Raw genomic sequence first — 26,145 nt, 5'->3', positions numbered from 1 at the left:
CTGGTAGACTGGCTGGGATTTCTGGGAGTTGTAGGCCAAAACACCTGGGGACCCACAGGTTGAGAACCACTAAGTTAGAGTGTTATAGCAAAGTACAGTATAATAACCCACATCCATGGAACCAGCAACTGCAGTTTCATTTATCCACATCTGACAAAATACATCTCCCTAGGCATTTTCTAGGTCCTCCAGCACAATGTTATGATATTCTTTGACAAGAACTTCACTGCAACAAGGTTTGCTATTATCCATAGTTTCCCATAGTGTGTCAAAGTGCTATAATTCTCCAGTGTGGATACAGCCTAAATGAATGATAGGCCTAATCCATCTGATATTCAGGTACTTAACTCCTGTGTTCAAAGCAAACTGCCCAAAGTAAAATTGAATTTAGTCAGCGTAGATCCTCATGTTGTACTATAGAGTTCAAAATTGTTCATATTAATTATTTCATATTTATCACATGCCAGGCATTTTGGTGACTTGAGTATGTGTGTAGAGTTGGGGAAGCTTGTATATTGCATCAATTCTTAACAATGCAATTTTAAGGAGACACATCCAGCTTTACAAACAATTGCCCTTGATTTTATAATGCTCTCCTTTTAAGTCATGGCTGACTTCAGCAGGCTTAAAGGAGCATTTATGTCCTACTGGATCATTCTAGGAACTAGGGAGACTGCCAAAGGCTTCCTAGTTCATGGCTTGATCTTACATCCACAAACTTTGTCTTAACCCTCTGGCTTATAGGAGCAAAACAATAAAACAATCAATATTGAATATGTGATCATGAAACCATCCTGAGTTGCCCTTGGGCTGAGAAGGGCGGTATAAAAACATAGTAAATAAATAAATAAATAAAAGTGTAACTCCCTTTCTGTTTCTATAACTGCATGTGGGGATATATTGATTGCATGTGTATGAGTGAGTAAGAGACAACTAAAAAACAATGGATGCAACTTCCATGCTAAAAGAGTTTCAGCATCCCTGCATTGCTAATCAGTAGTCATAGACCCGGTTACCTTTTCAGCCATTTAATTTGTGTTTTCATATCATTTGTTTGATTCAGATGACATGAAATGGTAGACCTCCCCTTTTGCTCGGCGCTTGGCTGCAGGCCCTGGCAGGCGTGGACTCTTTGGGCCTGCAAGCCACACACGCATTCTCCTTGAAAAGATAGTGTGTGGCATACAGACCCAGAAAGCGTCCATGCCTGCCAGTGCCTAAAACTGAGGCAAACATGGGAAGCCACCCATTGCTGCCAATGCGATGAAAATATTCATATTTTTTGGATCTGGAATTAAAAAGCTCATTCAGAAAGGCACCCGTTTTTGGGAGGGGCGCTCAAAAACGAAAATGGAACCTTACGAATGAAGCAAACAGAAACGGAGAACGATTCTATACAAATGCACAAGACTAGTAAGCAGTGTCTGCTTACATTCAGTACTTGTAAATACTGTGGTCCAGTAACATATCTGTGTCTGAGCACTAGTCACTCAAACCAAACACCATGCAAACACAAGAGCTTGTTTGCAAGTTGAAATGCAAATTCAAATCCTGTTTGCAGTGTGCCAAGGGCTGAGAATAATGATGCTACAGAACTCATATTGAAGAGCTACCAGCAGAGAAGAAAGGTGGACACAATACAGAGGGGCACAAGTGAAGCCTCTTCCACTGAAAACCACAAGCATTCCATGCAGTTGCGAGCAAGCCTAGAGAAAGGACAGAATTTATTACCAGCAGCTTCCTTAATAAAATAGAAAAATACTGTAGTGTTTATTTGGCACTATATGTGCCAGCAAAGAAATCTCCATAAAGCTTGACAGCAATTCCATCATATCAAGGGAAAGGTTCACGACAGTGTATCCCCTCTCCTTCTTATGTAGACTCAGAAAGACATGTTTCCCACTTCTGTGATCTGAGGTTCCTTCTACATGGCCATACAAATTCCAGATTATCTCCTTTGAACTGGATTATCTGGCAGACTCAGTTAATCCAGTTCAAAGCAGATAATGTGGAACTTCTACCTTGATATTCTGGTTTATATGGCAGTGTAGAAGGGCCCTGAGATTCTGTAACTAGACTAGATATGCAGGTTGAACCATATACAACATATGTTTAGGATTTTTAAAGAGTATTTTTTAAAACATTTAAAATGTTTCTTTAAATCTTTGTTTTAATTTTTTTTCTCTTTTCATTGCCTCAGGAACTTTTGTGGGTTAGGAGGCAATACAGAAATACTTGCATAAAAATCAGTGTTCTGTTAAGGATTTCTAGCCATATTCAACAAGAACTGTGTTTGTAACTGCAGTACAGCCTTGTGCTGTACTGCAGTTTGGCTGCCAGACTCATTGTATTTCAATGAGTTGTGACAAGTTATATCAAGAGGGGGAGTTATTTAATATCCAATTTCCGTATGTATTAGTGTGTTTGCACAAACTGTAGTTCTGTCAGCTGAGTTGGTCTAATAGTACAGGTCTCAGTGAGATGTGTGAGCACAGTGCAGTGACTAGCTATTTGTGTCAGTACAAGATGGCTACTGTCATATCCTAGCAAAAGGGCACATAACAACTATAGAATTGTATGGGGGACAGTTTTGAATACATTTCCCTGATGCTAAGCTTTCCCTGATTCTGGAGCACTTTTTGGATAATTGTACAGGCAGTGGTCTATATGTTAAGCATTTGATTTTTTAAAAAAACCCTTGACTCCTTTCTCCAAACAGAGCAAGACAGTCTTTGCACTTCAGCATATTGCTTGAAATGTAAATAAAACACCAAGTGAACAAATGCTGAAGGCAAGAAACGCTGTGAAGTAACAGCAAAGAGTGTCACGATGCAACAATCTCATGGCAGATTGATGCTTTCATCAGTATTTCCTTCATCTTTTTCCTCTCCCCATCTCTGTTTTTTAGAGCCTTGTAATAAGTGGGGAGGTGTTTTGTTTTATCCCCCTTTGCCCACATATGCAAAAACCTGATAATTCTGCATTAACAAACAGCTTTCATTTTTAACCCTGCTGTGTCTTCTGAGCAGCAAGGCATCTCCAGAGAAAGAGGGCCCAGCTAAATCATGGTTATGTCACTTTCCTGAGATGAACTCCCTGATGCACAACATTTGCACTGAAGACATCAGGCTTTCAAGAAAAGTTGCATTTCTGTTGCAAGTGAGAGTTGAAATGTTATTACTTGTTGCTTTTTTGTCTCCAGTCTTCTCAAGCCCAATAAGGAAAGTGGCATTTGCCCGCATTGAAATCTCCCAGTGCCATCTTTACTGACATCAGGGTTTTGCACACCACAACACCCCACCCCCCGGGAAAATCCATACTCATCTCTATTCCAGTACTATAGGAAGGAACACACAACGTACAACCGGTCTAAAAGTGAAAGCACCTCATGTAGGCTTTAATGCATTTAAAAAAAAAACAAAAAAAAAAACAACAACAACTCACTTCTCACTCTGGAAAAAGTATTTATGTCCAGTGCGCCATCTGGATTGGGGTGGCATCGGGGGAGATCGAAATCAGTGGGTGACAAGCATCACCGCTATTTTTTTCCTGCATGATTTTTTGACATCTTTGATGAAGAAGGCAGAACTTCCAAAGCTTGCATAATGCATTTTATGCCTTGCAGTTGACCAAAAAGAGGTATTGCTACTTGTGGCCAACATAGGTACCCCTGAGAGATATGTGTGTGTGTGTGTGTGTATTATTTATTTATTTATTTAGAACTTTTACATACCGGTCTTCTCACCTCCGCAGAGGGACTCAGGCCATTTCACCAACACCAGATTAACAGACAATCGTTTAAAAACACCACATCCCATAATACACTAAAACATTAAAATACTAAAATACAATCATATAATTACATAGGCCAAGTCGTCAAAATGAAATCGTAGTTCATCACCATCCGTCCGTGTAGTCACGAGTTATTAATATATATGAGAGAGGGAGGGAGGGAGGGAGTGTTTATATGGTACGTTTTCCCTGCAGCTTAAAGGGAGACAAGACTTGGATAAGACCAAAAGAATTTGGTAGCAAGTGTGTCATAGGATATGACTAGTAATGCAGTCATAAAATTTTAAGTGCTTGTTGTTGCAGTCCCAAGCCATACCTGCAAAGAGAGTTCAAAAATAAATAAATAAAGCATTAAACTGTAGATAGAGTATATCGGAAAATCACTACCTGCTCTCAGCAGCACAAGGCCTGTTTGAAAAACGAGTTGTTCTTTACTGACTATTCACTTCCACAAAGCCATTCTAAATCTACCTTATTGTAATAGTTCACAGCAATATAATAATAATAATAATAATAATAATGACGCAGTGGGTTAAACTGCTGAGCTGCTGGACTTACTGACCAAAAGGTTGCCGGTTCAAATCCAGGGAGCAGCATGAGCTCCTGCTGTAAGCCCCAGCTTCTGCCAACCTAGCAGTAAGAAAACATGCAAATGTGAGTAGATCAATAGATACTTCTCTGGCGGTAAGGTAACAGCACTCCATGCAGTCATGTCAGCCACATGACCTTGGAGGTGTCTACGGACAATGCCGACACTTCAGCTTAGAAATGGAGATGAGCACCAACCCCCAGAGTCAGACATGACTGGCCTTAATTTCAGGGGAAAACCTTAATCTTAACAACAACAACAACAACAACAACAACAACAACAACAACAACAACAACTTTATTCATATACTCTGCCACCATCTTCCCGAAGGGACTGGCATGGCTTACATATGGGACAGAGTGTCCATAAGACATAAAAGCAAAAACAATCGATTTAAAAAACACAATGAAAATAAAATCATCATAAAATACAAAAATCCAGATAAAAACACACTAAGCAGAAAAGTATAAAAACAGATTACATTGAAGCTCCAGACAAGGTTCAACAAACAATGGTCAGGATTACTAAGATGAGTGTGACTAAGCTATAAAAGGGCTGGGCAAGGGATAGTGCAAATACTGTACCATAGGACTGGGGAAATAGATGAAGTGCAGAACATTGTACTATATGGCGACATAGGGATTGGGCATTTACAGCTAGGGACTAGTCATTCTCTAATACTTGCAGAAACATCCAGGTTTTAAGATCCCTGCAAAAGGAGGACAGTGTGGGGGCTTGTCTAACTTCCATGAGGAGGGTGTTCCAAAGTTGGTGTTCCCACCGGCTGTGCTTGTGATGGTGCTGGAAGCAAGAGGAGGGCCTCTCTGGCAGGTCTTAGAGCCTGCGCTGGAGTTCCTCAACAGTAGAATGAGTAAAATAACATAGGCAATGCACACCTTTCTTATTTATCCCCAGTGGTTTTGTAACCATAGCATTTCCCTCTCTGTCGCTTAATATCAATCTGAAGCTTTTGTGTCGGAAAATCTGAAAAACCCAGAGGTGAATCTAAGAAATGTAAGACATAAAATAAAATTAAGTGAGCTTAAAAACAGCACTGTCATGAGCACACTGTTTGGGATTAGACTTTAAGAATAAAGGAGACCTTGAATTTTAAAAGTCCTTAGAGGTTAGCAAAAATATTTTGTAATGAGGAGCACATATTGCATGCAAAAAATGTATATGAAATCCAGAAGCTCTTTCCTTCAGGATGAGCATTTTTGTCAGGCTGACTGAGCCCTTTCATCACCCACTGTTGGAAATAGTTACAACTTTACCTACTTCAGCTGTGTTCCAGAGACTTTTCTCTTGCAAGGTCCTAAAAGGTAAACTGGAAGCATATGGTAGAAATGAGGGGGAAAGGTAGTTTCCCACGTGACAAATGGGAAGATCTAAGCTCCTTCCTATAGCAGTTTCACCATCAATCAAGAAGGCAATGGGTTTTTGTATACATGTTTTCATACAACAATACTTCAGTGCTTAGAAAAGCCACACTTGGCAATTTTGAATGCTCCCTTGGTTGGAGTCAACTAGCAGGTAGTGCCCTGCAATCCCCTGAGTAGGGCCGGAGCCTTGTTTTCCAGTAAAATGAAAGGGGGAAAGACTTTTGTTAAAATTTGTATATATGTGCCTTCAGGTTGTTTATTGACCCGGGATGTTCCCAAATTTCCATAAGGTTTTCTTAAGCAAAGAATATTAAGAACTTGAATGTAGTTCATGAAAGGACTTCAGAGATGTTGCTTCACATCAATCTTCAAATTCTGGCCATTTTGGTAACATTAAAAGCATGACATCCATTTGGAAACTGAAAAAATATTGTAGTCATGCCACAAAACACTACTTCTGATGGCAGTGGCTTCCTTTTCCTTATAGATTGGTTCCAAGCAATATAAAAGCCACCCTGAAGGGTTTGTTTCAAGCTGCAGAGAGCCACAATCATCCCAATATCCCAGGTGGCATCCATGTCAAATTAGAGTAGTCTTTTTAACACAATCATTTCCTTGTTGACTGTGTTCCATTGCTTTTCATTACAAAATCCCTTCTACTCTCCAAGTGGAGTTTTGGCAAAGGCCCACTTTACAAATGTATAAACATCATTTTCTCTAATAAAGACTATAAAAATGATTGTCCAAATTCACACTGCTATTTCCATGTGGATCATGTTTTGCTTCCACGATAAGACTTGCAAGCCTATGGGACTTGGAAGCTTGTATGGAGAAATGTGTGAATAAGTCACTTTGTGGGCTGAACCTTGTACCAGGCTTGTCTCTGTGCACATAATTCTCTCTGTGTGTGTTTTCCTGAAGCATTTGGCTTTTGTTTCTTTCCCATTGTTTCCTTGGCAGATATTTAATGGCCAATATGCCCTTTGGGGGCCATGGCCAGGTCAGTGGTAACAAAGCCAAAGATAAGGATAAATGATTGTGTCAGTGTGAGAGAGCGTTCAGGGGTGGTTCTGCTGTGAGGGCCTGTGTGCAGTGATATGCCATTCTTTGTTCCTTGTACCCAAGGGCATTTGCATGGAAACAAGATCTGTGCTGCTTATGAGCTTACCTGCTGCTGCTCTTTTCTTCCTCACTTGGCATCCCAAGCCTATATCATTCAAGACACAATTGTCCATTCAGTAAACCACCATGAACCATAGCAAAGTAAGGCACAGATGACTGGAGGGAAATGAAGGAGACTGGATAAAGAGAAACTGCCACACCAAGTGCAGCAGTCATTTTTCCTCCTCATCTTGCCACCTCAGCTGAAAGATGACTGATACCTCAACCTTTTGGTACAGATTTTTATCACCAGCTCTTCACAAAGTTGTATATGGAGGAAATTGAGACATTGTGTGATGAAAAAAAGGGGGCAGGAAGAAGTCCATCCTTCTCAGTTTTATAGAACCACGCTGGATTGAAGGGAAGGGGTCACTTCCAACTCAACCACTTCCCAAACAGTTGAGGGCTGAATGAAAGATGTTCATGCTGACTCTGCACTTGCCTCACTGGACAGCAGCACTTCAGAGGTGAAAGCTCTTGGTTAACTGGCCTGGGGATTAAGGTCTCCTCTGCCCAGACATTATAAGTAGAACTCCTTGTGAATTTTATCCTGGTTGTTTTCACAAAGTTCCTGCACTTCCAGTAGATATCACATCCTCACATAGAGAAAAGTCAGAAGATGCTGCTGAATTTGCCTGAAACTCTGAAAACCCCCACATTGTTAGACAGTGTTGACAGCAAGATCAGGTCTGATTCAGTCCACTGTCTACATGGAGAACTGGCACCATCCCCTTTCCTCTGTGTTTCGTATGCCCCAGAGCATTCTGTGAGCCCTTGACCATTGTGCTGATATCTGAACAGGATACCCATGATGGCCAAGAGTTTGCATAGAGCTTAGGGAAAGGCTATGGCAACATATCACTGATTTTGTGGGTGATATGATTGCCTCTGTAATAGACGCGCGGGCATTTGTGTCTGTATCACATCTTCTCCCTGTATTGCCATTCATGTTTGTGCATCCTGTTACAAGTGAGTTGTTTAAAATTCTTAGGTTATATGTCAGCCAATAAAAGCCTGTCCATATGTGATGAGAAACCTGTTTAGGAAACCCGCTAACAAGGATAGATGAATTCGATTATGCGACAGCTCTGCTAAATGCTCTCTAATCTTTCCACATAGCCTGAAATATTGACTCTGAGGGAGTATTTTCGTGAAATACTGATACTCATCAGTATGAATACTGTTAATATATATATTGAGGATGCTTCTCATGCTGCAACCATTGAGTGTTCGGCTGCTTCAATGGAGGTACTGCACTCTTCAGTACCATAGTCAGCACATGGCTGTAGTATCAATTACATGAGGCTCAGCAGTGAGGCTGTTCTGCACCCTCAATTTAATATCTACATCTAAAGAGCAGCTGCCATCTAGTAAGTAATTAAGCAGAGCTCAACAAAATGAAAACAGCACAAGTACATTTATTTTGGCAAAAGCCAATTTGAAATTGTGTTTGTAAAATATTTATGCAGCTCTGATCTTTTTGGTGGCTCAATTTTAATAAAATCCAGGCGCCATCCATCTGTAAGGCCTTATAAGCTTCTATGTATGTCCATGAAAGATGCTTTTGTCATTATTTAATCTATCCAAAGTTGGGTCAGAACATTCCTAGTGGCTTCTGACATGCAATTGGCGGTTTCAGCCTATCAGACTCTATTAATCTCCTAATTCTAAAGACCATCGTGCCCTAGAGATGCTACCTAAGCATTAATTTCTTCCAGTTAAACCGACTATAAGCACAGGCCCTCTTCTGTGTTTGCTTTGCTTGGGTAGCTTTACAGTAGTTACCCCCTGCAATAGATAATTCATGTTAGACATGGGTACATCTGGCTCTATTGTGACTCATCTGTAGAAGTTCTTATTTGCTATTTTGGGACTAGATTTTGGCTGAACTTTCTTGCAAATATCATTTTAAAGAAAGAAAGCCAACAAAGTCCTTCTTATAAATTAGATAATCCTGGTATTACCCATTCTCCACTGATAGTTATTACTTTCCTTCAAACATTTTAACTGTAAAGAACAGAAAATTCTGAGACATGTTCAGATACTTAGATAGATAGTGCTTTATGTCCTGCAGATAATCATTGGTCCTCCAGATGTTTTTGTCTATGACTTGCCAAGTCTTAGGCAGTACGGCCTATGCTAAGATATTATGGGAGCTGAAATGTGCAACATCAAGAGGACAAAGTTTCCACACACTACTTTATCTATGAAGACTTTACTGCAGGTTCTGTCTGCATAATTCAGCATTTAATCACACTGTGTGATTTAAATACATGTAGGCCACTAAGGTTATTTTACTCAAAATATGTTCTCTCTTGTAACTGCCCTTTTTTCCAATCTTCACAACATCTTACTTTCTTTTATGGCAGATATCTACCTAATTATTCATATTTTATTAAAACGACAGTTGTTCCGTCTCCCTTTCCTAATCTTCCTTGAACTGTTTTAAAACTCTAAAAAATTCTCCAATGCAGAGAAGTAAGTGGCTCTAGGAATGATTTTAGCATTGACAGCTTGAAGTTTTAATGGCAGCAGGGTCGGGGAAGCAACTCCCCTTAGATATACTCTCATTATAGACACAACTTGGACATACTGGGAATGTGGTTTGAAGTAGTCTGTTGTTTGGTAAGAAATGTGTGGGTAGGCAGATTGGATATTTTAAACTGTATGAACAAATCACGTCTGTTAAGGAGAGACATTCTACTGCTTTACAACCTCTAGCAATTATGGTGGCCTGAAATATACTTTCTTCAAAAACAACCAAAAGGGAACATCTTTCTCATTAGAGTTAGTCAACAGGATTCAGAAAATTCTCTGAGGGAAAGATGTAAAAAGACAAGGCTCCATACTGTGCAGTAACAAAAAAGTGTTTGTTTATCCTGGAGGCGCCTCATGCATTGCAGTATTGTGTTTTCTGTCTCTGACCTTGCAGTTTCTAATACTGTATAATGTAAAAAAAAAAGAAAAGAAATGCAAGATTTCTTTGCTGAGATGTAGGGTAGAGTAGGCCTGCTAATTCTGGTCATTGTTTCTAACAGTGGTCAGTCAGATGCTTCCAAGAAGTCCACAAGTGGGACACAAAAGTCATAGCCCTCCTGCTTGATCATAGTAGCCATCTGGTATTCAGAATTATGTAATATTGGATATAAGGATTTCCTTAGTTATCTTGAATAACTGTTGTGAAAAAGCATGCGTGGAGACCTCTTATTTATACCCAAGAACACACCTGAGAAGGAACTCTGTTTTCAAGATCATGCACAGATATACACACTTACTCCAACCAATTACAGGTGGTTCTTGGCCTCCAAGAGTGTTGCAGCCTGCATTACTGCTAGATAGCCCCTTGGCCTTTCCACCACAACATCAGGGTTTTAGGATATCAGCTATCCACTCCACATATGTGATGATATAAATGGCTATCCAAGGTATAAATGGCTATCCAAGGTAAACTTAAAAATATAGATAAGAGCCTGTAGACCAGTGGTTCTCAACCTGTGGGCCCCCAGGTATTTTTGTTTACAACTTCCAGCCAGTTTACCAGCTGTTAGGATTTCTGGGAGTTGAAAGTCAAAGCATCAGATTGAGAACCACTAGACTAAAAGAATTACGAGGAGAAATAAGTGGCTGTAATGCTCCTACAGCTGAATAAATTGGTTCTCTTTTTCTCCCAAATTCTTCATTATACTTTTTTTATTTCCAATATTTCTGTCCTGTCCTTCTCTACTCCCAAAGGGGGACTCAGGGTGGCTTACATACTGGCAACAATTCAATGCCACCAATAAACAACAAATATGACAAAAATTTAAAACAATAAATAAAACATTATGTTAAAACATTTTAAAACATTAAGTTAAAAACAGTTACTATAGATATGTCCCTTATCTATAGTAACCAAGAATGGGCAACTTGGAAGTCCATGAACAGACTCAGAGCCTTTCCAGATAGGCCCTATATCCCAGGATCTGATCCCAGGTTTTCTGCTTTAAACTGGATTATATGAGCCCCCATTGCCACATAATCTGGGATAAGAAGAAAACCTGGAATCAGATCCTGGTATATAGGGCCTGTCTGGAATGGCCCTCAGAAGTGGTGTTGGGAGATCAAAAGACAACCTGGCTAACTGGCACTACCTAGAAGAATTGTCCACCTTGCAAGACTGTGGAGCAGAACAAACAGCCCAAATGGCCTGCCTCATGCACAATCAATATTGTCATTGTTGCCCGTTTTTGGTCTAAAATTATTTAGCCACTTGTGGCCCCTCTATTTTTTCAGTTTTATACTTGTTTATTTATGCAATGCTTTTGACACAAAATAAATAAATCTATAGTAACTGAAATACTTTCTGTTGTCCAAAATGCTAAAATCCTGATAGCTAAACCAATGAGTTCAACCAAACTTTCTGTTACAATACTGCAGGAATAATTTATCCCACTTCTCTTTTTTATTTTAGGGAACTAATGCCAAGAACTCTTGATGGGCAGATCACCATGGAGAAAACACCCAGCTACTTTGTCACAAAGGAAGCACCTGCTCGCATCTCTGCCATGTCAAAGGACACCAAGCTCATTGTAGTGGTGAGAGATCCTGTTACCAGAGCCATTTCTGACTACACACAAACACTCTCCAAGAAGCCTGACATCCCCACCTTTGAGAGCCTGACCTTCAAAAACAGGACTACAAGTCTTATCGATACCTCCTGGAGTGCCATCCAAATTGGCATTTATGCCAAGCATCTGGAAAATTGGCTCCTGTATTTCCCCATTGGACAAATCCTTTTTGTCAGTGGGGAGAGGCTGATCAGTGACCCGGCTGGTGAGCTGGGTCGTGTCCAAGACTTCCTCGGTCTCAAGAGGATCATAACAGACAAACACTTCTACTTCAACAAGACCAAGGGTTTTCCCTGCCTAAAAAAGGCTGAAGGCAGCAGCAAGCCCCACTGCCTGGGCAAAACGAAAGGGCGGACCCATCCCAGCATTGACCAGAAAGTGGTCCAGCGACTGAGGGAATTCTATAGGCCCTTCAACATGAAATTCTATCAGATGACGGGACATGACTTTGGCTGGGATTGAGGCTGGAAAATATAATTTAAACAAATAAAAAGGAAAAGAATATATTTTTGTACATATTAACAGAGAGGGGAAATGAATATTTGTGCTAATGTCTGGTGGCCCCAATTACTATCTTCATTTGGAAGCAAATACCACGATTGTCTATTTTTCTTGTTTGAATTGTTCAAAATTTACAATATACAATCCAGAAGACTCTCATTTGAGGTCTGGCTGATGACACCAGTATGTGGCCTAGACAAATATATTTCCAGTTTTCTATGTGACATATTTTCTTTTTTTTTTTTCTTATTCATTCATTCATTCATTCATTCATTTCTTTCTTTCTTTTTTGAAAAAAGTTGTTTGGAATCATTCATCACTTAATCCCAATGTCAGCACTCAGATTTTTAAACATGGCACAGCGTTGGTCCTATTGTTAGCCACATTAATCAAATCTGAGAATATTTTTGACTGAGTTTCATGATACAAATTAAATAAATACTTAACTGGTAGGCTGAAATTAGGGAGCTCAATGTTGAGATCTAACTTATCCGATCTCTACCTATTTTAAGAAGGCCACTGTAGAATCTTGTATTATGTGTCCAGGTTGCACCCAACACAATCAGAAATGGAAGTAAAGTTAGAGCAAAGTTAGGGGAATGCTTTTTAAGACTATGGACACATCTAGGCTGACCATGTAATGTGGGACGAATGCAGCAGAAGCAAATGTGCAGCCAATCGAACATAAAGCTTAGGGCCTGAGTTTAGGCCTGGGCAGTGCTTCTATGCATTGGAAAATTCAGGTCCAACTCTGCTGTAGCATCCACAGTATCCACAGCTTCATGGCCATGGAGGATTTAGGATTTTGCTTTTCAGCTTCCCACTATAGTGTATGTGCAGATTGCTGGATCATCTCTTCTTTGATCATTTTTGCCATATGATGTGGTTTCCATTGATGGATGCTAATGCAAATTACAGGGCCTATTTTGGAGTATCCCTGGTTTAAGGCCTCTAAAGCATGTTTATGTGTTTTTCATGCCCTGTGTCATTTGAACACTGCATTTTTGGGGGGGATACCTTCAATACCCTTTAAGTGGTAAATGCGGATTTCCCCTATGACTCCCAGAATGCTCAAGCCAGCATGAACAGAAAGCTCCACTGCAGAGTTATATTGTCTAAGGTTCAATGCTGCTTCTTTGTTTGTACTACTAAGCTGAAGTACACCCTTGGGGTTGCGCCATGAGGCATTAACTGAAGAGTGGTGTGAGGCCTTGTCCAAACATATGACTCCAAACCTATATGTTTTCTCAAGGAAGATCCAATATCCAGGCTAATTAAGATAAAGTATCTTCATTATAGTTTGAAAGGCTTTTCAAAGCCTTCTTCCTCAACCCTTGTCTGATCCACCTGTTGCTTCCATAAAGCTTTATATTAGCTCAGATTTTCTGTCCAGAGCCCAGTGACAGCTGAGTTGAGCTGAAGAGTCAACAGTAAGGAAAAGTAAGAAGGAGAGGAAGTCATTTTCCTTGTCATCTCCCCCACTCGAGTTTGAAAGGTCACGAGGTCATCTTTAACCAATACGCTCAGCCTTCTGTCTCTTCAGAATGCTCTGTCTCTAGTCTTAAGCCCTTTCTGGCAGAAGTTTGTGCCATAAAACATCTGGGTAAACATGTTAAAATCACCTCAACAAAGAGAGAGGAAAGTAGCTATAGGTCACGCGAGAATGGAACATATGACAAAGCTGGCTTGCTGCAGGCTCATGCCAACTCTCCTATCAGAGGTCCCTCCAGGAGCTTGATTTTGTCCAAATACAGTGTGATATCCTATTTAATTGCTGAAGTTGCAGTTTTACTAAGTCTTTAGCCTTCTCTGCCAAAGAGAGCAGTGGCTCACCAAAGTACCCCTCTCCCATGATTCCATAACATTGGTCCATAGCAGTTAAAGTGGTGTCAGACTGCATTAATTCTACAGTGTAGATGCCCCCAAGGCATAGAAAGAATGCTTTTAGATTTTATCATCAAAAAAGTACTGTATGAATTGTCATGTTCCAGGAACCTTTTTCAAATGTTTCATTTACACAAACACATGTTTTTTGTGCAAAAAAAAAATGATGGCTGCAATCCTGCCCATGAATTACAACATTGTATCTTGGATGTATGATCTTACTGCAAGAGAATTCAGGCTTACTGTGGTTAACAACTCCCCAATTGTACCTTTCCAGGCTGGCAACATCACAGTCAAAGTGTTTCTGAAAAACTGCAGATCCAGGCACTGTGAAATGATGTCTTCAGAATTCTCTTAAGCCCCTTCTACACTGCCCTGCATCCCAGGAACTGATACCAGATTATTTTTATCCCAGATTAAATGGCAGTGGAGACTCACATAATCCAGTTCAAAGCAGATAATCTGGGATCAGATCCCAGGATATAGGGCTGTGTTGATCCAGCCTTAGCTGCAGGAGCAAGTAGTTGTGGCAGGGCCCTGAGTAGAGTCCCCAGCTGTGTTTTCTGAAAGTAACCCAAACTGGCCAAGCGCTGCAGATGCTATTTCCCAAAATCCCGTAGAGCTTCAAGTTGAATCAATAGGATTGGTGTGTGTGACATCATCAGGTTTAATTATTATGATAGAGCTCTACCACAGTCACAACACTTGGCAAGGGAATATTTCAGGTAGCTTTTTGCACAAAAATCCATGCATAAATTGAGTTTTTTTTGTAAAATTTTCAGAAAATGTCATAAAATAAAGAAGAGAAATCCACAAGAAAAGAATCCCTTTTTGTAGTCTTGTCTGTCTAGGAGGGAAAAAAATTCATGCTTTTTATGGGTAAGAAAAAATACACAAAGATTTACATCCTAACTGAAGTAAATACCATGCTGCAGATTACACAGGTGCTAAATTCTACTCATTAAATAAAAATTTAAAGTAAAAAAATTCCCCAATTTAAAGCAGTAGGTTGTTTCATAAATTAAAAAATAAACTTTAGAAAGTTTTCAAAAATTTGCATGTATATTCTCCAGAATCATGTTGGTCTTATAAGGTATGATAACTTTTTATTACATCCAATTTATGTTGTAGAACAAGTTACCCAGTGCCTCCTTCTGTAGTGACACATATACACTAATGTGCAATTCCAGCTGGAACAGTGGTTCCCAACATGTGGTCCGTGAACCACCAGTGGTCTACAAGAACTAAAATATGATCCACTGCTTCACCATTACTACACCATTGCAACGAGAACAACTGTTCTTGTGAAACCCTCTTATAGTGATGAGGCTTATTAAATATGGTTTTCTGTGGGTAAGCAGATGGCAACTACTGGGTGGCATATATTCTGAATTAGAAACTAGAGCTGATGTGGTCTATCCAATACAATTTTCTGAATCAGCACCCCAAATAACCAAACCAAATCTAAGGTTGACCTAAAACTGATTTGTAACCCTTCTGGTATTAATATTGTAAAGTGGTCCCTCATCAAATTGGTCCCTGGTCAAAAAAAGGCTGGGGACCACCAAGCTAGAAGGTACCAGGATACATACCTACATACAATATTTGGTCAAGGGCTGGGAGAGTCCTGGACATTATCTCGTTGCTGTTATGCAGCTATTCAGCTGCAGCTGGGTAGTGCCTTGAGAGTTTCATCCTCCTAATCATGGATTGACCATGGGAATGTATCCTGGAGTATTCAACAAGGTTTGCACAGCCAGTGATAATATGAACCCCGTGGAATTATGTTGGCATTGATTTCCACTCCCCTGAAACTGGATTTTGGCCTATGTTTCCTTCTAATCTGCTTGCAGGAACTGATATGAGTGGCAATTCAAGCCAATTGATTTTCAGTCATTCCTCTGCTAGAAAGGGACAGCTCAATCCCAGTCAATTGGATCTTTATCAGTTTCTGCAGTCTTGTAAGACATGAAAAATGTTATCTGAATCACAGGCATAATGTTATATTTGGCCATTCGCCTGACCACCATGTGTCCAATGTCATACAGTGATTTGGTGGCAGAACAATTTGTAGATCAATTGCCACAGTGGACTCACAACAATAACCTCTTCATTTCCGCTAACCTTTGTTACACTGCTTCCAAGTCCACAAATGGAGCCTGCACTTTGATCTTTATTGCACATTCACTGCAGTTGACTCTTTGTTTCCCGTGTCTCTGTGCTGTTTACTCATAATATAAGGTGAAAGAGTCTTATTGTAAGGGATAACTTCAGACAGGAGCAACAAATCCTCTTTGCATCCAGGACTTCACCCACTGCTCCCTTGCCACAGTGTCAGATGGAGCAACCCACTGTATTCCGTGCACTCTTCCTCTTGTATTTTATGCACTTTTAAATATTACAATATGACCCAGTACATCCACGAACAGGGTGGCCACTGAAATAATGGCCTCTTCATGTTCAGTTTGACCATACATTGTTTTAAAACAATTTCTTCAAAAATATCCAAGCAGTATAAAATTGGTATGAACCAAGCACATTGGGAAGGCATATGTTGATTTCTTTCTTATTTGTACAGGATAACACAGCAAAAAGAATTTGAAACATAGGGATTCTTAATGGAGATTTAAAGCTTCTTTCTAATAATGAATGAATCTATATATCTTTTTAAAGTCAAGGAAGGATCCAGTTCACAACGAGCTAAGAAAAGTCTGGTTTAGTTATTCTATGATCATGACTTGTTGGGCTTTGGTTAATGGTTTGGGCACCTTGAAACTCTGGTCCCTGTAAATGACTTGACAATGAAATGTTCTGAAATGGAAGATTTCCATTATGTTTTGCAGAGTAGATGAAGCCATCAAATGATCAGAAATAAATCTCCATAGGGGAACAACCCCCAACACACCACAGTATGCATGAACAATACCTAGAATAATTGCAACAGACTAACAGTTTCATTCAAATAACATACTGATTCACAATCTCTAGATCTGCATAATTTCCTTTTATGCGGGGCTTAAAACAGAGCTTTGATGCGAGTGGGATTTACTCTGACCCTGTAAAGGGCTATTTCATAGGAACTAACCATAATCTGTTTTCTGTGTACTATAAATTCTAATTATACTCAAAGTCTAAAGGAGAAAATTATTCCAAAGCATTATTTCTTGCCACAATAGATAAAAAATAAACTCATAAACTAGTTCCTAAATACATTTAAAAGCCAGGCTGTCAAAGGAGTTGATGAATGGATGTCTTACCTTTAGTGTAACTGGCTTAATAAATATAAATGGACAGAACATCAGTTTATACCTTGTTGATTTTATAGTTTCTATTCATGAGCATACCGTCTAAAGTTTATCTATTTTAACTAGTTATTACTTCTTCTTTTCTATTCAGCATATAAGATATACCATGTAAGGCCTGCCAGGAAAGATATCCATGCTATTATTATTATTATTATTATTATTATTATTATTATTATTATTATTGGCTCTTCTTTTCTTTGTACATACTGTTTCATGTTATTTCTTTGTGTTGTAATCCTCTCAGTTCTTCACTTTGATGCTATTTCTGTAAGAGCTGAAATACTTTTTAATTTAACTTAAGGCTGGAAAAGCACACATTTTAATAAAGTTTACGGGTACTGAGATACTGAGCTGTTTCAAAATTTTTGATGCACAGAGATGGGGAGCAGCAAGGTGCAAATGTGGTCTGGTTCATGTGCATACAAGTTTTAATAAAATGTTCCAGAATTTTACATGAGTTGGAAAGATCAAAGTCCCATTTAAAGAATGGAAATTAAATTACTGGTATGAAAAGCAGAAAATAGGCTCCTGATAATGAAAACCACCCACATTTTGCCAGTTCCACAGTTTTTTTTCTTAAAAATAATTAATTTTGAGGAGATTCGGCATAGAGTAGTGGTTTGAGTGTTGGAGCAAGACATTGGGAAACACTGGGAGACTTACCCTGCTCAGCCATGTAAATCCCTTGGGTGACCTTGAGTAAGTCACACTCTCCGGGCCTCAGAGGAAGGTAAGGGCAAGCACTCCCCAACCAAATTCTACCAAGAAACCAGGTCAGAAATAACTTGACAGCACACAACAACAAAAATGGTATTGTATCAAAGGTCACCAACTTTAGTCAGGTTTTGCCTATGACTAACTATATTCTGCCAGCTGCCTTGGGCATATCTCCAGCAAGAATGAGGTGGCAAGTCTTGAAGTAAAAACTTTGGTCTCCAGGTGTTTTGGACTTCAGCTCTCACAACTTCTAACAGCTGGTAAACTGGCTGGGATTTCTGGGAGTTGAAGTCCAAAACACATGGAGGACAAAAAGTTGGGAACCACTATGCTAAAGAGATTGGTGAAGAAACTGGGAATGGGGGATCACTCTGTGTGTGACTTACATAGAACATCTGGATGTACACTCCCTGTCTATCCAAAACCCATTCTCATGTCTCCAGCTCATATTATAGCAGCCAGCCTTTTGCTATTCCTCTGTTCAGCAACAAGAGCAGTATCATTGTGAATCTTGACTCATTCATTCAGGTTTAGGATGCTTTCAGGGTTGCAATTTATTTTTTAAAATGCCATGGGTAGGTAACATTTTTTGGTATTGTAGGGTTCTACATGAAATGCAGCAACTCTCCTTCCTTTCTTATTAAAGGCTGGGGGGAGATGTGAGAGAACTCCAAATTGCCTCACAAAATCTCTGAGCCTATAATCCCCAAATTACCCATCTACCTTTTTATTTCTTTCCAATTCTCTGTCATAAACCCCATCTGTTTCCCTTGGCAGCTCTCTTGTGACATAAAAATGCAGCATTCTGGTGCCCATGGCTTCTGGATCCTAAGCCTGGATCTTAAAATGAGAAAGAAGATGTAAGCACATTACAGATGCTTTCTGGGGAAAGATTATAGAATCTATCTTTGATGAGGTTGGCTTAAAAAAAAAGTTAGAGAATCTAATCAGCACAAGGAGCTTTCCCTTATTTCTACTATGCCCTTTGTGGTGCTTTCCAAATCACCAAGCTGAAATATAAGCACACTACAGGACTTCTTCCAGTGAGATTGCATGCTCATGTGAGGCAAGAGACTATGCTGCTGTCAGTAGTGATGTAAGTAGGGTCTCCCATGCTGGTTGGATCTCCAGGGAGGCTTTTGCTAAGGAGCCACTAAATATGGCAAACAGCTACTGGGCAGTGGCAGTAGTGAGGGAGTGACACTAGTAGATGATCTTTCAGAAAAAAGGTAGTGGTCCCTTAGCTAAATCATTTTAATATTACAAAAGGGGGAAGTAATTCCCTTTTTGAATGAGGAGTTGCACTGTGTGGTGTTGTCCCCAGTTACAATGTGATTCAGTTTGATTTGTGTTACAGATAAGATATAGATAGTTTTTCCTGTATGACAGGCATTTGGACTGGATGGCCGTTGTGGTTTCTTCCAACTCTGTGATTCTGTGATAATAAACAATTAAGACAAGCTGGGTAGATGCGGGGAATGCCGTGGATGTAGCGTACCTGGATTTCAGTAAGGCCTTCGACAAGGTCCCCCATGACCTTCTGGCAAGGAAACTAGTCCAATGTGGGCTAGGCAAAACTACGGTGAAGTGGATCTGTAATTGGTTAAGTGGACGAACACAGACAGTGCTCACTAATGCTTCCTCTTCATCTTGGAAAGAAGTGACAAGTGGAGTGCCGCAGGGTTCCGTCCTGGGCCCGGTCCTGTTCAACATCTTTATTAATGACTTAGATGAAGGGCTAGAAGGCATGATCATCAAGTTTGCAGACGACACCAAATTGGGAGGGATAGCCAATAGTCCAGAGGATAGGAGCAGAATTCAAAACGATCTTGACAGATTAGAGAGATGGGCCAAAACTAACAAAATGAAGTTCAACAGTGACAAATGCAAGATACTCCACTTTGGCAGAAAAAATGAAATGCAAAGATACAGAATGGGGGATGCCTGGCTCGAGAGCAGTACGTGTGAAAAAGATCTTGGAGTCCTCGTGGACAACAAGTTAAACATGAGCCAACAATGTGATGTGGCAGCAAAAAAAGCCAATGGGATTTTGGCCTGCATCAATAGGAGCATAGTGTCTAGATCTAAGGAAGTAATGCTACCCCTCTATTCTGCTTTGGTTAGACCACATCTGGAACATTGTGTCCAATTCTGGGCACCACAATTCAAGAGAGATATTGACAAGCTGGAATGTGTCCAGAGGAGGGCGACTAAAATGATCAAGGGTCTGGAGAACAAGCCCTATGAGGAGCGGCTTAGAGAACTGGGCATGTTTAGCCTGAAGAAGAGAAGGCTGAGAGGAGATATGATAGCCATGTATAAATATGTGAGAGGAAGCCACAGGGAGGAGGGAGCAAGCTTGTTTTCTGCTTCCTTGGAGACTAGGACGCGGAACAATGGCTTCAAACTACAAGAGAGGAGATTCCATCTGAACATTAGGAAGAACTTCCTGACTGTGAGAGCCGTTCAGCAGTGGAACTCTCTGCCCCGGAGTGTGGTGGAGGCTCCTTCTTTGGAAGCTTTTAAGCAGAGGCTGGATGGCCATTTGTCAGGGGTGATTTGAATGCAATATTCCTGCTTCTTGGCAGGGGGTTGGACTGGATGGCCCATGAGGTCTCTTGCAACTCTTTGATTCTATGATTCTATGATTCTATGAAATGTACCTTAAAGCTAATTACAAAGGAAGAGGAGGGCAGGAAGACATTACATGATTTATTCACATTCTGAAAGTAGAAGAGTTGTAAAAGAATGGGTGGACACAGCTCAAGTTCAAAATGCAAATATACATCAGCCTTGTAGGAACTAAGAAAAAGCAGCTTTGAACACACCCACAGAGCCCAGAGATGAATATTCTGTCAGCACTTAGCATGTTGTTGGTGCTGAATAATCAAACACTGAATAATAATAATAAAAATAGGTGCTTAGGATAGGCATCAAAAGTAACAATCTGTGAAGCAGTCAGGGGAGGTGCAGGGGAAGTCAACCATTCATCGCTCGTGTCTATTCCTTTCTGCACTTTAATAACGATACATCGTAGTCTAGCAGCTAGGTAATGTGTTGAGGGAAGGAAACAGAATTCTACACTCATGTGGAAAAGGCTAGCCACTTCAAGAGCTCAGCCGCTCACTAATTTGCAGTCTCTGACCTTATGCACAGCCCAAACATGATACTGAAGCAGCAAGGGCAAGAAGGGGAACTCACCACATCACTGAATTGCACACATCCACCCTGACAGAATAGTTGCCAAAGCTGGGGGAAACCATAAAGGCCCCCATTGTCCTTTGCAAGCCATTTAGATGCACAGTCAGTTAAAAAAACTTTAAAATAAAATGAGGGGCATGGTATCAGCCATTCCCCAGCTCCCTCTGGTGACACAAGGAGACATTCTCCAGGCTCTTTGGTCTCTGTGTTTAGACTCACTTCACCCTGAAATGTGCCGACATGGAACAGCAGTGTCAGGAGGCCATGAATAAAAGCTTTCATCAGCTGTCACTTCCCATTACAATGGGCATGACATGGAAATGCACTCGCCCTGGCCTGGGCGATTTGGGAATTCTATCAGGACTCTGCAAAGGGGACTCTGCCATTGCTTACCAAGACACTCAGTAATTGGCTTCTTTCATATTTCCTCTTTTGCTCCATTGATCCTTTCAAATTGAACCAGTTGTATTGGCTCCAGGGAGGTCAAGATTTCCAGCATGAGCTAACTTGACCTGCTTCTTCTCTTCTGTTTTGCTGATGAGATAGTTGGAAGCATGAACCTTGGGCTGCTGTATCAGGGCAGCTCCGCTGACACAAATTCCAGGAAGATCTGTTCAGCCTCTAATGCTGAGTGTTATACACTTCATTGCATAGGTCTCTTCCACAGGACAGGGCAAGAGTTGGAGTCTGGTCTGTTCATTATGAACAAGAAAGATCCCCTGGTACTTTCTGTTTGAGAGAAGTAGTTTGATGCTTTACCCTAAGGGTGCTCTTATCTCATATTTTTCAATTGCAGCAGCAGCACTAGCTCACAAAAAGCTGCTTTTGTAGCTCCATAGAAACTGAGCTTAGAAATAACTTTCATAGTGAAAATTAGATGGCTGGTAGTTCTGGTTTAGTCCTGTCCACCCTCCACCCCAAAGTCCCATTTTAAATGCCTTGGTTGTTCACTTACAAACAAATCCACAATGGTTATTTCTTATATCCATATTTTTTAAGCCAATGGGATTTTAAAGGAGGGAATAAGTGGATATAGAATGCATCCATCCACTTTCCGAGAGTGCTCTAATAAAGACACCACCACTGCCTTAGCGTTAAGGGAAAAGACCAGGTTCAGAGGTCCTAGTTTGGATCCCAAGGTAGTGTTGTGCATAATCCATGTTTTGTTTTGTGGGAAGGGTAAGAAGACTATTCCTACTACAACCCATTATTTGGGGCAGAATATGGTCACATGTTCTGTTTACAGAGGACAGCATTTTATTTAGAGGGATCTCAGAAAGTAGCCTTCTGTTTGAAGAGCAGTTCAGTCCAAATTTAGTTGGAAGATGTAAATCCATCAGAAAGGAGAATAAGGGCTAAAGTATGTTACATGTGAACAGCAGATTGAGCAATCCCACAGGTCACCAGGTCACCATCGCTTGATATGTCAACATATATTTCTATTTCAATTGCAGCAATTATTTTGCATTTGCTTTTATACAGATCAATATTTGTGTGTAATTACAACATTCAAGTGGCTGTTCGCTCTCCTTCTCCCTTTTCCTGTCCCTGTCTGAGACACATTGTTTGTTTTCTTCTTATTACTTTCTATTTGTCTTTGTTAAATATCTATTCTACTCCAATCCTCAGGGTCTCAGAGAGAAAGGTAAGTTGTGAAAAGCCCTCTGTTCCTTTTGTGAAAATGAAATGTGGTGTCTTATGTTTTCCTCCACTGAAACATTTTCATAAAAAATACAAGTGCCTTGCAACACTGTAAAACTGAGATATAGGGCTATAGGGCTGTGCAAAACTTCAAACTTTTGTTTCATAATTCAGAGATTCATATGATTCATACAGATCTCCAAATTATGAATCAAAACAGCAGCCTCCTAAACATTCAGAGAGATTGGTAAAGATTTGTTTTTCTGAGATTTTTTTCCCAATGTAAAACATTAACATACTCTGTCATCCATAACTGTTTGGGGTGGAAGGGGCGGAGACTGATGTGATTGGCAAGGGAAGCTGCATACTCTTTTTCCCCCTTGTTAGCCAATCTGAAGAAGAAAGGCAATCACATGGCTTTCTACAAAGCTGGTCTCCTCCTCCCCTCAGCATCTCCATCTTTATGGTGTTTGCAGGAGAGAGAAAATATGTGTGTTTGGAGGTTCATTTTGTTTCTATGTGTTTCTTAAAACTTAGACTTTTACTAGCTTTTTGATAATTCTGTTTATTTCTGTCTCTTCATATTTCTGGTCTATAACCTCCCTCTATTGAAAATGTTCAACCCCAAATTGCAGCCCTATTTTTCTGGTGTCAGCAGAATTCTGGGAAATGTAGTTTGGGAAGGCAAGAACCTCTGTAGCAGAGTATTTAAAAGGCCCCACCCTAAACTACATTTCCCAAAATTCTATTCATGCCAAAAGAACGGGGCTGCCCATGTTAAAAGCCCCAGTGTAGGTTAATCACATATGCTTAAACTGAAAAACAAAATCTTTAAAATCAGTGAGTAGGTTGGTTGTTCTGAAACTTGGCAGGCTTGCTGCTCAGCTCATGTTGTCTCACTGTGCCACAATGTAAGGGGATACCTCTTGAAGTTTCTTTAAAATAACATTTTAATTGAAAAAAAAACTTTAAAATTTCTTAAAATTAGTAGATGAACAAATCTTTCTGAAACTTCGCACAAGTTATGCCCTGCATATGTTGTCTCTTTGTGCAGAAATTCAAGGGGATGCCTATTGTAGATCTTTTAAAAAACTAAACTACACTTTATTGTAAAAAAAACTTTAAAAAATCCTAAAAATCAGTGGATGACTGAAATGCTCTGAATCTTGGTAGGTTTAAAGTCATAAATGTCACCTATAAGTGTGCCAAGTTTTATCCTTACAGCCATAAAAATTACAGAAAAACAAGCCTCATAATTTCCCCCTGTAACGAGGCCACCAATTTGTGAAGATGCCACCAATTTGTAATGATTTTGTAAAGGAACCACCACTTTGTAAGGGCTTATTAAATTGATAGCGTAGCTAATAGCTAGAAATATTGATTTGGTCTTTCTTCAATGTGAGCATTGACTTAACTTAGAAAGGATTTGTAACAGAGACCGGGCTTTATAAGAAACTGTAACAAGAGTATTGAAATGTAGCAGAAGCTTGATGGTTTCAATGTTTCTTGACTCTTAGAGGCACATATCTTCAGAGGTTACATTTATAACATTTCTTGAAACAACTCTGGAAAGGACTCTTCCTTCTACTAAACAGATTTCAAACTTAGTTTTCTTCAAACTGTATTCTTCCCTTAATAGATTATTTCAGATACAAGCTTATTCTTTCTTTGTGATATTTCTGTTGCAATAAAGATTCTCACTGGGTTTCTCTCACCCTTTCTACTCATACACTAAATACTAATATAAATAAGTCAACTCGACTTATCTAAACTACCTAGGCTAAAAGCCAAAACCTTCCTGATTCTCACTACAGTAGAATCAGCCTTTCCCTGTAGTTTTTAAACTACAGACTACCTTCCTGGTTCTCACTACTGCAGAACCAACCACTCCTGCAGTTCACAGACTGCAGACTGACTGTTCTAAAAATGGCTGCCCTGCCAAGTGGCAGTTGGCTCTGCCCCTATTTCCATAGCAACCCAGCTCAAAGTGAGCTGAGCTGGCTACCATCCCCCCCAGTTATGTAACTTTAAATACTTACCCTTTCAAATGCCTATCTATAACTATACATAACAGTAGATTAAAATGTACACTTCACCACACCCCCATTACTGCTAATGAATTATGAATCAGACTGGGACCCCTCCAAATCTTTACGAAATGAAGTGGGGGTCACCCAAATCAAATTACTATTCATATTTCAGCTATTTTGCACACCTATACTTTGCACCCTAAGCTTTGATGACCCAGGGGTGACCTTTGTTGGTGTATTTTGATTTTACTACTACTAACTACTGTGGTTAACTACCCCACTGGAACTGTATTTTTGTGATGCCCTTGAGGAAGAACTGAAAGTAGTTTCCTGTGGCACAAAGGTTCACAACTGTTGGTTAGCCAGGTATTTTTTCCTTCAGCTCCCAGAAGTCAACTTTACCAGTAATCAGGAATTCTGGGAGCTGACATTCAAAACAACCAAAGAACCCAAGTTTAGAAAATGCTGCTATAGAATAATGTTGTCTTAGCATACATGATTTTTCTTTCTGGGAAAATAAGCAACAGTGCCCAAGATTCCACATCAAGTAGGTTGAGGATAAAAACTGATCTATGCAGTTACGTGTCCTCCCTCTTTCCCTGGCATTGCTCCTACTTACTGGTGGCAGGGAGAAAGAAGCAATTCAGATAATGAGGCAGTAGTCTGTTCAGAAAGAGGAAGAAACAAGAGTTGTGCTCAGAGAAGGCACATATACTCCTTTCCTTTCCTTTGGAGCCTTCTGCATTTGAATTTCTCTCCCTCCCTTCCTCTCCAGCAAGCAGCAGCCCCTTCAGGACTTTCCATCAGGACAGCAGAGATACTCTGTATGTGGAACAAAGAGCTAGTAAATAAGCACATAAGCATACATCACGCTAATGCTGTATGTCACTAACAGGATCCCAGCCAGTGTCTCCCAGAAGGCAGGGTGGTTCTCAATGACCTTCCATAACCATGATCAATTGGATTCTTTGGCATTACTTACTATGGTAAAGACGAGAAAAGATTTGCTGGGAGCAGCTTGCTGTCACAGAGGTAAGAGGAAAAGCAAAATTTAAGCCCTTTCATTTTTAAAAATGCCTCTTCTATGTCTGAGTAATCTGGAGAAGAGGGAAACATCATAAAATTGCTGCCTGTACTCCCACGGGGGATGTGGGGACATATTGAGTTTAAAATGTCTAAAAATAGGGAAATAGATTATAGATACAGCGGAGCACTGTTTTCCAAGGTCTTAATGAGGGACACCTTTTTGTATGTTCTCACTTCATGTTAGAGGATCAGAATATTCCTCCTTGCCTTCTAGTGTCAACCAACAGGTTCAAGGTTGCTGTAACCATT

The 26,145-nt window shown here is 40.1% G+C and overlaps 1 protein-coding gene across 1 annotated transcript in view; it reads left to right on the top strand.

Moving 5' to 3' along the window:
• LOC132768533 (heparan sulfate glucosamine 3-O-sulfotransferase 3B1-like) overlaps positions 1-17,565 on the top strand; it is a 77,255-nt gene extending 59,690 nt beyond the window's left edge. Inside the window, exon 2 of the mRNA XM_060764522.2 lies at positions 11,375-17,565. Coding sequence (XP_060620505.2) covers positions 11,375-11,993 — 619 coding nt within the window. The 3' untranslated portion in view covers positions 11,994-17,565. The remainder of the gene's footprint in view (positions 1-11,374) is intronic.
• The last annotated feature ends 8,580 nt before the right edge of the window (positions 17,566-26,145 follow it).

Source organism: Anolis sagrei, chromosome 2, assembly GCF_037176765.1.
Source record: "Anolis sagrei isolate rAnoSag1 chromosome 2, rAnoSag1.mat, whole genome shotgun sequence".
Taxonomy (NCBI): Eukaryota; Metazoa; Chordata; class Lepidosauria; order Squamata; family Dactyloidae; genus Anolis; species Anolis sagrei.
This window is presented reverse-complemented; position numbering and strand designations above follow the sequence as displayed.